The 12,349-nt window shown below is 36.0% G+C and overlaps 2 protein-coding genes across 2 annotated transcripts in view; one reads left to right on the top strand and one right to left on the bottom strand.

The window, feature by feature from the left end:
• Nucleotides 1–9,833, top strand: part of asphd1 (aspartate beta-hydroxylase domain containing 1) — a 15,752-nt gene extending 5,919 nt beyond the window's left edge. Inside the window, exons 5-7 of the mRNA XM_087244091.1 lie at nt 1,778–1,985; nt 4,752–4,865; nt 9,122–9,833. Of these exons, the coding sequence (XP_087100217.1) occupies nt 1,778–1,985; nt 4,752–4,865; nt 9,122–9,231 (432 nt within the window). The 3' untranslated portion in view covers nt 9,232–9,833. The remainder of the gene's footprint in view (nt 1–1,777; nt 1,986–4,751; nt 4,866–9,121) is intronic.
• kctd13 (potassium channel tetramerization domain containing 13) overlaps nt 1–12,349 on the bottom strand; it is a 91,472-nt gene that overhangs the window by 67,323 nt on the left and 11,800 nt on the right. The gene's annotated exons all lie outside the window — the stretch shown is intronic.

Genomic DNA, 12,349 nt, shown 5'->3' on the forward strand with positions numbered 1-12,349 from the left:
AAACCATCTCCGTTCCACCCCTATGGTTTACTTTGGGTTAGCAAGAGTCTGTGTGGTACACTTCTTTGGGGCTTCTCCACACTGCAACTCCCCCAGAGGTGGGAAAGACATTAAAGGTGGACTCATCAGAATTAACACTAACAGGAGTGGGACAATGAAACTGAAATGCCTGGTTTTAGACAGTAATTCATAAGTAATGTTGTAGGGCCTACTTTTGTGGCCAATACAGCATCAATTCATTTTGAAAATGACAGATACTGTTATGGTCTGACTGGGGATCAAACCTGTGTCTACTGTGTGGTAAGCAGTAGTTCTTACTACATGAGCTAAGTCAGCAACTGGTAGCGCAAGAGCAAAGGAGGAACAAAGTTAGTCCACAACGTATGAATTCCAAAAAAATAATACAGTCTTTACTGAAGAGAATGACAAAAAAAGAAAGACAATATCTCTCTACAGCCAGGGTTGAAAAAGTACAACAAAAATAGGAAAGCTGTGCTTCCCAAAATACATACAAAATAAAATAGACACGAGGGTCTCAGTACAATTAAATAAGAAAATAGCAGCAAAAAATCTTGAAAATAACTTAACTGGTCACTGGACGAGGCAGCTAAGAGGTAGGGTTCAGGACTGAACAGAGCAGGATATAAAGCAGTCTTATATAGAGCAAAGAACAGGTGGTGGTGATTAGGCTGATTACAGGGGAGTTTAAAGGAACAAGAGTCACTACCGTCATCTAATGTTGAGGAGTATAGGGCAATATTGCTGCGCCCCCTGGTGGGTTGGAGGACGCGATAAAGGGATATTAAGCTATTCTTCTTGCAGAATAGTGGCTATGTCACTACATGATGCTGGTGGAGGAAAACATTTCCTCACTTGCTCCTTCAAAACACCACAACTGACTCAATAATATTTGGATCTGGTGACTGTGCAAGCCATGGGAGATGTTTAACTTCACTTTCATGTTCATCAAACCACGGTCGTCAGTATCCATATTTTTGGGGACTGTCGTAAGATTTAAGAATTTTGAAAAATGTTAAAAAAAGAAATAAATAAGATATTAGATCTAGAAATACCCCTGGATCCAGTTGTGTGCTTACTGGGAGCACTGTCCAAAGAAATGTTTAATGAAGAAACAAGATTTGTACAAAGGATATTATTACTGGTTGCAAAAAAAAAAAAAACTGATAACAGTACATGGAAGGTTTTCTAAAGGTGGCTCAGTAGATTCAGAGACTTAAAGTGGTCTATGTAATGAACAATATGACAGCATGTCTACAAATGAAGACTGATATTTTTCTGAAGAGGTGGAAAAGTATTACAACATATTTGGATATGTATATTTAGAGGTTACTCAACTTATCCCAAATGTAATTTGGTAACTACAATGTAACACAATGTATATTGATGCACAAATGTATCCCCTTAAAGTAATGATGATGGCGGTACCTTTTATTTATTTATTTTGTATTACTTTTCTTATTACATTTTTTACAATATCATTATTTTTGTATGTACCTCATCTGTAAGGGGTTAAATTGTTGGGGAAGGGGTTGTTCTGGAAGAAAAAAAGAAAAGAAAAGAAAAATAGAACAGTAAAAGTACCAATACAGCATAAAAAGCATACTCAAGTAAATGTACTCATTTTTAAACTCCTTTATATATTTTTAAACTACTTTATATTTATATTGATGCACAAAAAACTACTCAGTTACACTGATCTGTGTTCTTGTAAGTTGTAAGTATATTTGTACAATAAACTGTTGTGTTTCTCTGTCAGGGCCAGACTGTGTTCCCGCTCTACAATGCCGGTGTGTGTGTGGCAAGTAACTGCAGAGCGTGTCCATGTTCATACCGAACCCTCCTCTCTCTCAGAACCTTCATCAGCAGCAACTCTCTGGGCTCCGCCGGCTTCTGGCTCCTGGGGCCCGGGGCCACACTTTCAGGCACTTACGGCCCCACAAACACACGCCTGCGCTGCCATCTGGGTAAGTCACTGTAACAAAGACAAGAAAGTCTTTCTTTTTGCCATGTCACAAACCCAATATTTTATGTTTTTGTTTATATATTATTGTCACGGTTTAAGGAAGGGAAAGGGAGTGCAGCAAACAATATATGTTTTTATTAATAAAAGGTAATAAGGGGAAAAACCTAACAAAATAAATAAGCAAACAAACTTGATTAGGTAGGCAGGGATCAGGGCTGGACAAACAGGACACAACTCGACAGGATATGGCATATGACGAACTGGCACAGGACAGCAGACATGAGGAGACTATAAAGAGAAAGAATTAGCAAACAAACAGGTGAACTGAATAAACTAATAATGGGATAACAAGGAGGGTGGGACTGGACAATAGACTGGAGAGCACATGCTAGGATGGTGCTCATACACTGACAAAGACAGACAATGATGGGAATTATGAGTGCTCGACCTGAGAAAACTCAAGCTGAGCACAACATACAAGACGTCACAGGACTAGTGTCTGGACACCAAGACAAGGATTAACAAGACCAAAGTGGCAGAATCCTGACAATTATGTTTTGTATTTAATGTTTATAAAGGCTGAATCAAAAATACATTAAGAACAGTAATACTGTAAATAACAATGGATAGCATTTCTGACGTTTTGGTTATGGTATTTACATGTAAACATTTACCAAAATCTTGGGCAGTATTTAAAGAGTATTGAACCCTTTTTTACTTTTGAAAATACTTTTTTAAAGATCTAAAGGCCTACCCCAACAATGCAAACAAGAGAGAACTTCTCCATCTAGATTTTCAGCATTTCTGCAAGGAAATTTGAAATAGGGACTCGACCACAGAAATAAATAGAAAAAATGTACAACAAATAAATTCCATAATAATAATAATAAATACATTTAGAATTTGCAAGCATTCAAAAAAATCTGTTTAAATTAGAAGTGCTTATATTTCATTAACTAATTCAAGTATAAAGGGATAGTTCACTCAAAAGTGAACATTCTGTTATCATTTATGCACTCTTTACTTGTTTGAAACCTTTGTGACTTTCTTTATTGTGTTGAATACAAAAGAAGATGTTTTGAAAAGTATTGGAAAACTGTAGATAATGATTTCCACAGTTGTTGTTTTTGCTACCATGGAAGTCAATGGTTACAGGTTTTCAGCATTCCTTAAAATATCTTATTTTGTGTTCAACAGTAAAAAGAAAGTTACAAAGATTTGGAACCAAGTAGGAGTGAATAAATAGAGTAGATTTTCATTTTTGGTTAAATTATTCCCTATAAGTTAAAGTTTTTTTAGGTGTTAAATAATGCAAATACCAGTGTTTTTGAGATTTGAATTACTATAAAGTGTGCATCTGCACTGTAAAAAATGAAAATTCTTGCTAACCTAAATTTATTTTTGTTCAATTAAATCAACTTTTCTAGTCATCTCAGCTTATATCAAACTGACTAAAATATAGGGTTAAACTTTATAACTTAAAAAAAATAATAGTTGAAGCCTGATTAACCTACAAAAATTAGTTAAAAGTTAGTTAAAACTGTTTTTACAGTGGGGAAACTCCAACAAATGCATATTCAGTAAGACAAAAATCAGCGCCCATGCCTTTTTCAGTGCTAATTCTTTATTTTTCATACACTGTAAAAAAAAAATTTGAACAATTAGTCATGACAGCATATGTTTTTAATTCATTGTAACTTATTAAACTAAGTTAATCATGTTCTAACTTACAGAACTTGTATAAAACATGCAAGCAGTTTTGAGTCAGTTTAACAATATAATAACAATAATATAAGTTCAATGGACTAATAAAGTTAATTTGATTCAGTTTAAAAATCTAAGGCAAGCTGGATATTTTACAGTGTGCTTGATAAATCTAGACAGTACTGTTTTAATGACAAAAATAAATTTTTTAACAGCAAGTCTGGCCCTTAATTTTCATTTGAGAAAAATAAACAATACATGGTGCCATTATAGTGTTTATGTTGAATGTGACTTTATTCTATCTGTGTATATGTGGGTGCATACTGTTTTTGGTGGTTTATGAGGACACATATTTGTAAAATGACAAGATATTACCATGTTGAGGTGGTTCATGAAGGTTGGGATTAGGAGTAGGGGTGTGGTTAGACCATATAACAAGCTTTTTGATAGTATAAACTGCATTATGCCTTTGAAGTAGGGCTGCACGATGTTGGAAAAAATCTAACATTGTGATATTTTATTATTCTGCTATATACATTGCGATAAAAATACAATTTCTCCAGATGACTTGAATATTTCTCTATGTGGAAGGTGTTTATTATTGTAGACTGATTGGGATGATTCTGTAGATAGGTGAATCTGCATAAAATACAATAAACAAGCGTAGATAAATACAGTAAATACATAAAATACTGATACAGTAAACACAGAAAAAGATGCCATTCAAATAAACAGTGTTTTATTATTATTTTCTGAGTCTAATAGTAGTCAGGTACAGTAATAGAATAATAACAATAACTCAATAACATTAATCGTTATTAAAGTTATGGATTGTTAAATTTCTTATGCCTGAATGCTTTTAAAATCATTATCCAGTCACATGTTTCAAAACCCCATGCAAATGATACGTTATAATAACAACATTTCATATCCTGCAATGTGACTTTTGCGAATGATCACATTGTGATATCAATGCTGAAACCATATATTGTGCAGCCCTACTATGTAGAGTCTTCATAAACCACCAAAAACCAGTGTATGTATTTGTATGTGTGTGTGTCAGGTCTTCAGACTCCTGCTCAGTGTGAATTGGTGGTTGGTGGAGAGCCTCAGTGTTGGTCAGAGGGACACTGCCTCCTTGTGGACGACTCTTTCCTGCACACCATCTCACACAACGGTCAGAAAACTACTCCACAAACCCCTACTGCTTATAACATGCTGAATCAGTATACACAACAGTATAATAGATAACAGACCTTTCCGCAGATAAAGAGCAGAGGAGAATGTCAGAATAGTGAAGGTTGTTTTCTGTTTTGCAAGGGTGCCACGCGATAATGTTTCTGAGGGGGGCAGCAGTGGTCCTGACCTATTTCATGACCTAGATGAGATTAGAAAAAAACAACTTTATAAACATATGTGTAAGATGGGATTAGCAGAGTGCTACATGAGCATAAATATGAGAGAGATCATTCTGAGTAAGCATATACAGTAGCTTCTGCACAAAGCGCTCCATTTTCTAAATTGATTCTATAGAAACAACTGAGATACTGTTGCGTCACAGGTAATGTAGCCAAACTTGATTTCGCCAGCTTTCGTTGGCCAGCAACAACAAACATTCATTCATTAAAATGGAAAAGGGACTAATCAAAACTGAAATATGTGTGTAACTTATCTTTATTTATTCATGATTTGGGTATGGGTAAAACAAAGACCATGAGAGTCAGGTAGTGTAACCAGGGGTGTGACACTGCAAGGGTCAACACAGGAGCAAACAGATGTATAAGGGCAATCCCGTAGTCAAAGTCGTATTAGCAGGCAAGTGGTCAAAAGGCAGGCAGCAAACGGGATTAAATAAACGAGGCAAGGATCAAAGAAAACGGCGAAACAAGACAAAGGAAAACGCATTGTAGTGTCACTCAATGACTCAAGACTCAGCCATGAGTGTCTCAATGTGAGCTGTATATATATATATATATATATATATATATATATATATGGGTGTGTAATCAGTACTTGAGTAGCATCAGCTGTGTATATGCAATCAGTCAGGATTAGGAACCAGTTGTGTGTGTGCTGCATGACTAAATATGTAGTCCATTTAAAAGCAGATTTGTAGTCCTATGTGTGTGTGAATGTTTTCCATTGATCTCTGCTGGTTAGATGGCTGGTGATCATGACAAGTAGTTTACACGGTAGGCTACAAATAATTAATTTGTTATGTCATCGTCCATCGTGATGTTTCACGTTAGAAATCGTACGATACCAAATTGGTCGACATCGCCCAACCCTTGTCATAATAAATATAATTGCCACCCTTGTTAAAAATAAATATACCTTTTTATTTTTCATTCTTTTTGTCTTTCTATCAAAAAAGCCTTAAAAAACTCAAAATTACAAAAAAAAATTGCAAAATCCATTCGCCTAGATACACTATGCCACTGTGTTCCATATAATCGATTTTTGTTGGGACAACTTAAAGGAATTAAGTTAACTTAATCATTCATTTAATTGGTCACACTTTACAATAAGGATCATTGGTTAATGTTAAGTAATGCATTTACTAACATGAACAAGCATTGAACAATATATTTACTACAGTATATATTCATGTTAATAAACGTTAGTTAATGAAAATACAGTACTTCATTGATAGTTCATGTTAACTCATGGTGCATTAACTAATGTTAACAAGCATGGACTTGAATGTTAATAATGCATCAGTAAATGTTCAATTATGATTAATAAATGTTGTACAAGTGTTGTTCATGATTAGTTCATGTTAGTAAATGCATTAACTAATGATCCTTATTGTAAAGTGTTACCATTTAATTTCCTTCGGCTTAGTAATATTATTAAAAATCATACATCATGCATTATAATTATTTCATTGACTTGGATATAATTAACCATATATATTATAATTACTAACCTGTCGTCTAAAATCTTAAAATAGTAAAAAAAAAAACTATTATTTTATTCGTGGCTGGAGCTTGATTCATTTGATTAACATCCTTGGCAATGAGATCTTTACTTCTCCTGACTGAGTGTGAGTTTATTGCATGCAGAGCTGTATTTGGTAGCACATAGCCTAAACTCGCTCTGACTTGGGAGAGAACTTTACCAACAGCTACATGCACTATTGAAACAACTTTGTTTTTCTGCTGCGCATCAAATAAAGACACGCTTAATATCATTGATGTCCACAGTCCATAACATCTTATATCCATGCATGAACTTGCAGACTATTTGAACAAAGAGGAAATAACTGCACTTTTTAATTCAAAGCCCAGACGGCTTGTTTTGTAATTTATGCTTGCTATACCACCTGAAGAACGGTTACGGCGTGTTGTGATGTTGGCGGTCGGAGGAAGGCAAATGTTTCTTTAATTTTTTGGACTTTTGTTTGAAAGCTTTAGTGGCACTGTAGCTGTCCAAGGTACTGTTGTATGATTTAAATTATAGCCTATATATGCACCAATAATAAACAAGTCAAAGGAATGAATGACTGAATGAATAAATATGAATTCTTAAATGTCCATATTGTTTTTACTCAAAAAACTAAACAAATGTTTTATAACAGTAAAATGAGCAATTTTCAACATTTATATGATTCAGTTAAATATAAGTTGGACATTTATGGGGCCATGTAATTTCTGTGTTTTTGTTTTTTGTTCTCGATGATCTTTAATATATACTGGGTAGCTACGCAAAATATTTTCTAAAATGTTAAGCAGGAATTGATCTGCTTTGACATAAATATGCTTTATATCCTGATATGCTGTTGTTTTAAATTTGTTTTTATTTCACTTAATGCATTCGTTATTTAATGTTAAAATACTGAAAGAAATAACAGCCATTGTTTAAATTGTTATTTTACCATCAAAATGTATAATTTATATCATTATAAACTATTGATATAAAACCGCTGTGTAATTTATTAATTGTTAAAAATTAAATAATTTAGGTGCTATTTTTTTATTAGTGAAAATGCCCGCTCACTTTTCACAAGGCCTGTCAAAAAATATATTTCTGCCACTATAATACAAATGCACTATTATTGTTGCATTATCATTGTTTATTTTTCTGTTTTGTATGGAGATTTTAAACATATTTATTTTCCCTCCAATCATTTTCAATCATCACGTTACAATTTGGTCATTTTTCCTAAAATTAAATTTATTTGCTGTCTGGCCCGGTTGAGCACGGAATGTAACGGTTCAGCATAAAAAACGGTCCAGCACGACAGTGGAATATCGGCTTTTAAAGAGGCAAACTATTTACGATATTCGTTTTTAAAATATATTTTTTCCAAGAAAAATATACTAATTAAATTTTACTTTGAGCCCAACTGTGCGGGTGGATGATTTTCAGTCAGTGGAAAGTAAGGATTTAATTAATGCTTCACTATTGTGTAACACTCTTCTGTCATATATTTGCAATTTTTTTAATATATCATAAACATAAAGATTAGGTCTTGCATCTGATTTTTCTTTGATGCTGACGTGCTTTTTCATTTAGATTTCAACAAAATATTAAAATTAAAAAAGGAAACAAATTATTTCATAATGAATGCCCTTCAATAATGTAGCCTTTGACAGTAAAACCTGGTTTATACTTCTGCGTCAAGTGACCGGCGTATCCCACGGCGCATGCAACGCGCGTAGCTGTGCATTTATACTTCTGCGCGCTGTCTCTGTGGGTCTGCATTAACATTTCCGAAACACTAGTTGGCAGTGAGGTGTTTATGTTCCTCTGTGTCGAGTTTCTTCGCTGCTGTTTTGCTTTTCCTGAACACTTTCGGGATGTACAAGTGGCTCAAACTCGCTCATTTTGAGGCAGGAACCGGCGGACGTGCAACAACTTTAACTATGAGGTAAACACAAAACAAAACTTTCCATCCGGAGCTCCTTCACGGGACTCCACACTTGTAAACAATCGCTCCATCAGGCTCGCACCATTCACGCGGCTCTCGGTCTGCCCAGACTCGTCAGCGATACCAAGCCGACCAATCACAGAGCTTGCGCTACACGTCGTTGCATTTTTTGAGAGGTGTAGCATAAGCCGTAGCATAAGCCGGCGTTTGACGCAGAAGTATAAATCAGCCTTAAGCATCAGTGTTTCTTGACATGATTGGATGAAGGGGGCGGGGCGATGCTGGATTAGTGCGTACCTTGGAATAAAATCCTGCATGTGACCCTGGTGTGGTCTGGCGCAATAGGGCTGCCGTCGTGTCATCCAGGTGGATGAGTGTATACCAGCTCTGAGTTTTCTCCAATATGAGTTTGTAGGAAACCTGGAAACAGGCATTTTCCCATACAGAATCTCAAAGCAGATTTATTTTTCATATTTACCCGGAGTGACAGTAATTTTAAACCATTAAAATCAGTGGGCTCCTTCTGTAGTTTATCTGTAATGTATGTGTTTGTCCTGTAGGGGCAGCAGAGGACGGTCCTAGAGTCATCTTCAGCGTGGACCTCTGGCATCCCAACGTAGCCGCAGCCGAGAGACAAGCTCTAGACTACATCTTTGCCCCCGAGCAGTAATTCCAGCTGCATTTCCCAGGATGCACTGCTCAATCCCTCTTCATGTCATATTTAAATGTAGAAAAGTTTTTTTGTTGTTGTTAAAACTTCAAACTGAGAATATTGATCATTTAACAACCACATCTTTTTATGTGCGCCTCTGTTTGAGTTTTAGACAAAGTAGACAGACAAATCAGACGACATATGGATCATATGTTGAGCCCTGAGCACACAGATACTGTGACGACACGTGATGAACAATTTCATATCTATATTTGACTTGTGCCTGTCTTGATAATCCCGCGCTCCTGTTCTCTCATTTTTGTGCCTGATTTCTCCTCCTGACCTCTCTGATGTTATACTGTGATTCATGGTTCTCCGTAAATACTGTACGCGTGTCTCATGGCTATGCTATTTATTTATTTTTAAATTTTTTAAATCTCATCAATTATTTTTTCAGACCTGTGAAGCACACCGAACACAACATACTGTGTATGACCGGACTACTTGCATGCGTTGTGAATTTTGATCGTGTTGCCAACAATGCGCTTGATGACTGTCCTGCAAATCAAGTATGTATTCAGCCGGGTTAACATCCAAATAAAAAATTTTGTTAAATTTAATATCACCCAGAGCCGATCCTTCCTATATGCAGAGTTTCCAATTGTCTCCAAACCACAAGGGGGCGCCCGTGCTATTATAGATTATATATTGATTAGATCTGAGAAGAGAAAAAGATGTTTGTTTTTATTTTGGGTTCCAGCAACTATGTAAAAACACTGAGAAATAGGGCTGCATGATTAATTGAAGGTGATGCTCCAACATAGGCTCCTTCTGAAAACGTAGCCCTATATTCATTTCTGGAGATTGCGAATTATGTAGCCAGAAAGACGTATGGCTGCATTTTGTCTTTAAAAACGAATACTATGGGGCGGTATATCCATTTCGCACTTACCAGCTGACCGCTTATTGCCATATAGACAGCTTTCCCATAGCTTGACATGTACAACGGTGGACTAGAGACGCAGAGAGGAGTTGACCAACACAACAGGGTTCGAGTCCAATGAAGAACAGTTCCAGAAAGCAGGTAAGACAAAAACAGAATTTAAAAACAAGAACAAGAAGTTAATAACAGGGTGAGAATGTGGTAAAATCTGAAAATGTGATAAATATCAGGCGGCCGCAAGTCTTTGCTTTGTCTGGACTGCTTTTCAAAAAGTCGGTTGGATTTAGGTGGGTGGGTGGGTCAATCTGTGAAAAAAAAAAAGTTTTGTTAAAATAAATATTACCCAGCGCCGACCCTTCCTGTATAAAGAGTTTGCATGAGTCCCCGAACCACCAGGGGGTGCCCTTGCTATGAAATATTATATATTGATTAGATCTAAGAAGAGAAAGACATGATTGTTTTATTTTAACTTCCAGCAATGGAAGACACTAAGATATAGGGCTGCATGATTAATCAAAGGTGATTTTCAAACACAGGCTCATTCTGAAAATGTAGCCCTATATACATTTCTGGAGATCGCGAATTATGTAGCCAGAAGTATGTACGACTGCATTTTGTCTTTAAAACAAATGCTACAGTGCGGTATGAAGCCATTCCTTTTCGCACTTTCTAGCTGACTGCTTACCTCTATATAGACGGCTTTATATAGCTCGCCATGTACATGTGTGGACTAGAGACAAAGAGAGGGGTTGACCAAGAGGACAGAGTTCCATAAAGCAGGTAAGACTAAAACAGAATTTAAAAACAAGAACAAGAAGTTACCAACAGGGTGAGAATGTGGTAAAATCTGAGAATGTGGTAAATATCAGGCAGACGCAAGGGCTTTGCTTTTTCTGAACTGATTTTTAAATATGTTTAGGTGGGTCAATCTGTGCTTTTAAAAACACTATTGATTGGTTTTAGGAAAGGAGAAGGGTGGGTCAGTTGATAAGTCAGTCCGTCAGTCAGTCGTCAGCAGCCTCTTGTGGATTTATGGGAAAACTGCAGGCGCAAATGGCACTTGCGAAAGAAATTCGAGATTTAAAAAAATACACAGCGGTCTCTGGTGGATTCTCGAAAACAAAAACTGTAAAAAACGTAGCTCCTGGGATGTATTTGGTGCTCTCCAGAAATGTATATTGGGGAACGTTTTTATAATGAGCCTGGGTTGTGATTTTCATGCACATTTTGTCAGTTAAGCTAGAGCGCAATCAGTATTAAATCTCCAGCACCTGCTTTCAGATAGAGTACAGAGAGCCATAGTTCACTGACAAGCTATACAAAAAAAAACAAAAAACGTATATTTAATCGCAGTAACCATGAAATTGAAGGTAATCATTCTGCCATTTGAAAGCTGTTTGCGTTGCTTCTCAGTGAACTAGATCTCTGTGTTTCTGCTACATCTGAAAGCATGTGAAAATACCACATTTAATAACATGGTTTTACTCCAAACTCACTTCATAACTTCGAGTGCTTGAAATAAATCATTCTGTGAGATGATTCCATAGTTGTTTCTTTATTAGTCACTTTAAATCAATAAAAGCTGGTATATCCTCGACTCAGTTTGACTCCTTTTAAGCGTATTTACGGTTTCTGCAAAAGAGTGTCCTCTGGCCTTTTGAGGAGATTTACTGGAGCCGTGTTGCGCTGACAATATGTGCAGAAATAATTGCAGCTTTTGCTAGATAGTGATCTTGATTTCATTTAACTTAATCATACAGTTTCACTATGAAATGATAATGAAAATGGCTGCACTCTGGTGCTTTAAAGCAGGGGTCAATAACCCTATTACTGGAGAATTATACTATCCTGCAGATTTCCATGTGCTTATGTAAACCTACAAGTTTATCCATTTGTTTAATGGTATGTGACATTTGGACGTGTTTCATAATAATAAAGACACAATTCACACACTAAAAACACTAAAAAACTGTTTTTTCACCCAGAGGGGCTTCTGTACATGCAATCTGAGGAGTAAAAACAGACATTTTGTGGTTTGGGTGTGTTTAAACAGACATGAACACTCAATATATGGTGACATTTCCATCTCAATGTGTTTTATCTCACATAATAAAACATGCCAAGGTCATAAAGGTGCCATATACAGTGAAGTATTTTCTGATATCTAAATAGGAGGTATGCTGTTTAAGTAAG

The sequence above is a fragment of the Danio rerio genome, chromosome 3 (assembly GCF_052040795.2).
Source record: "Danio rerio strain M-AB ecotype USA chromosome 3, GRCz13ab, whole genome shotgun sequence".
Lineage (NCBI taxonomy): Eukaryota > Metazoa > Chordata > Actinopteri > Cypriniformes > Danionidae > Danio > Danio rerio.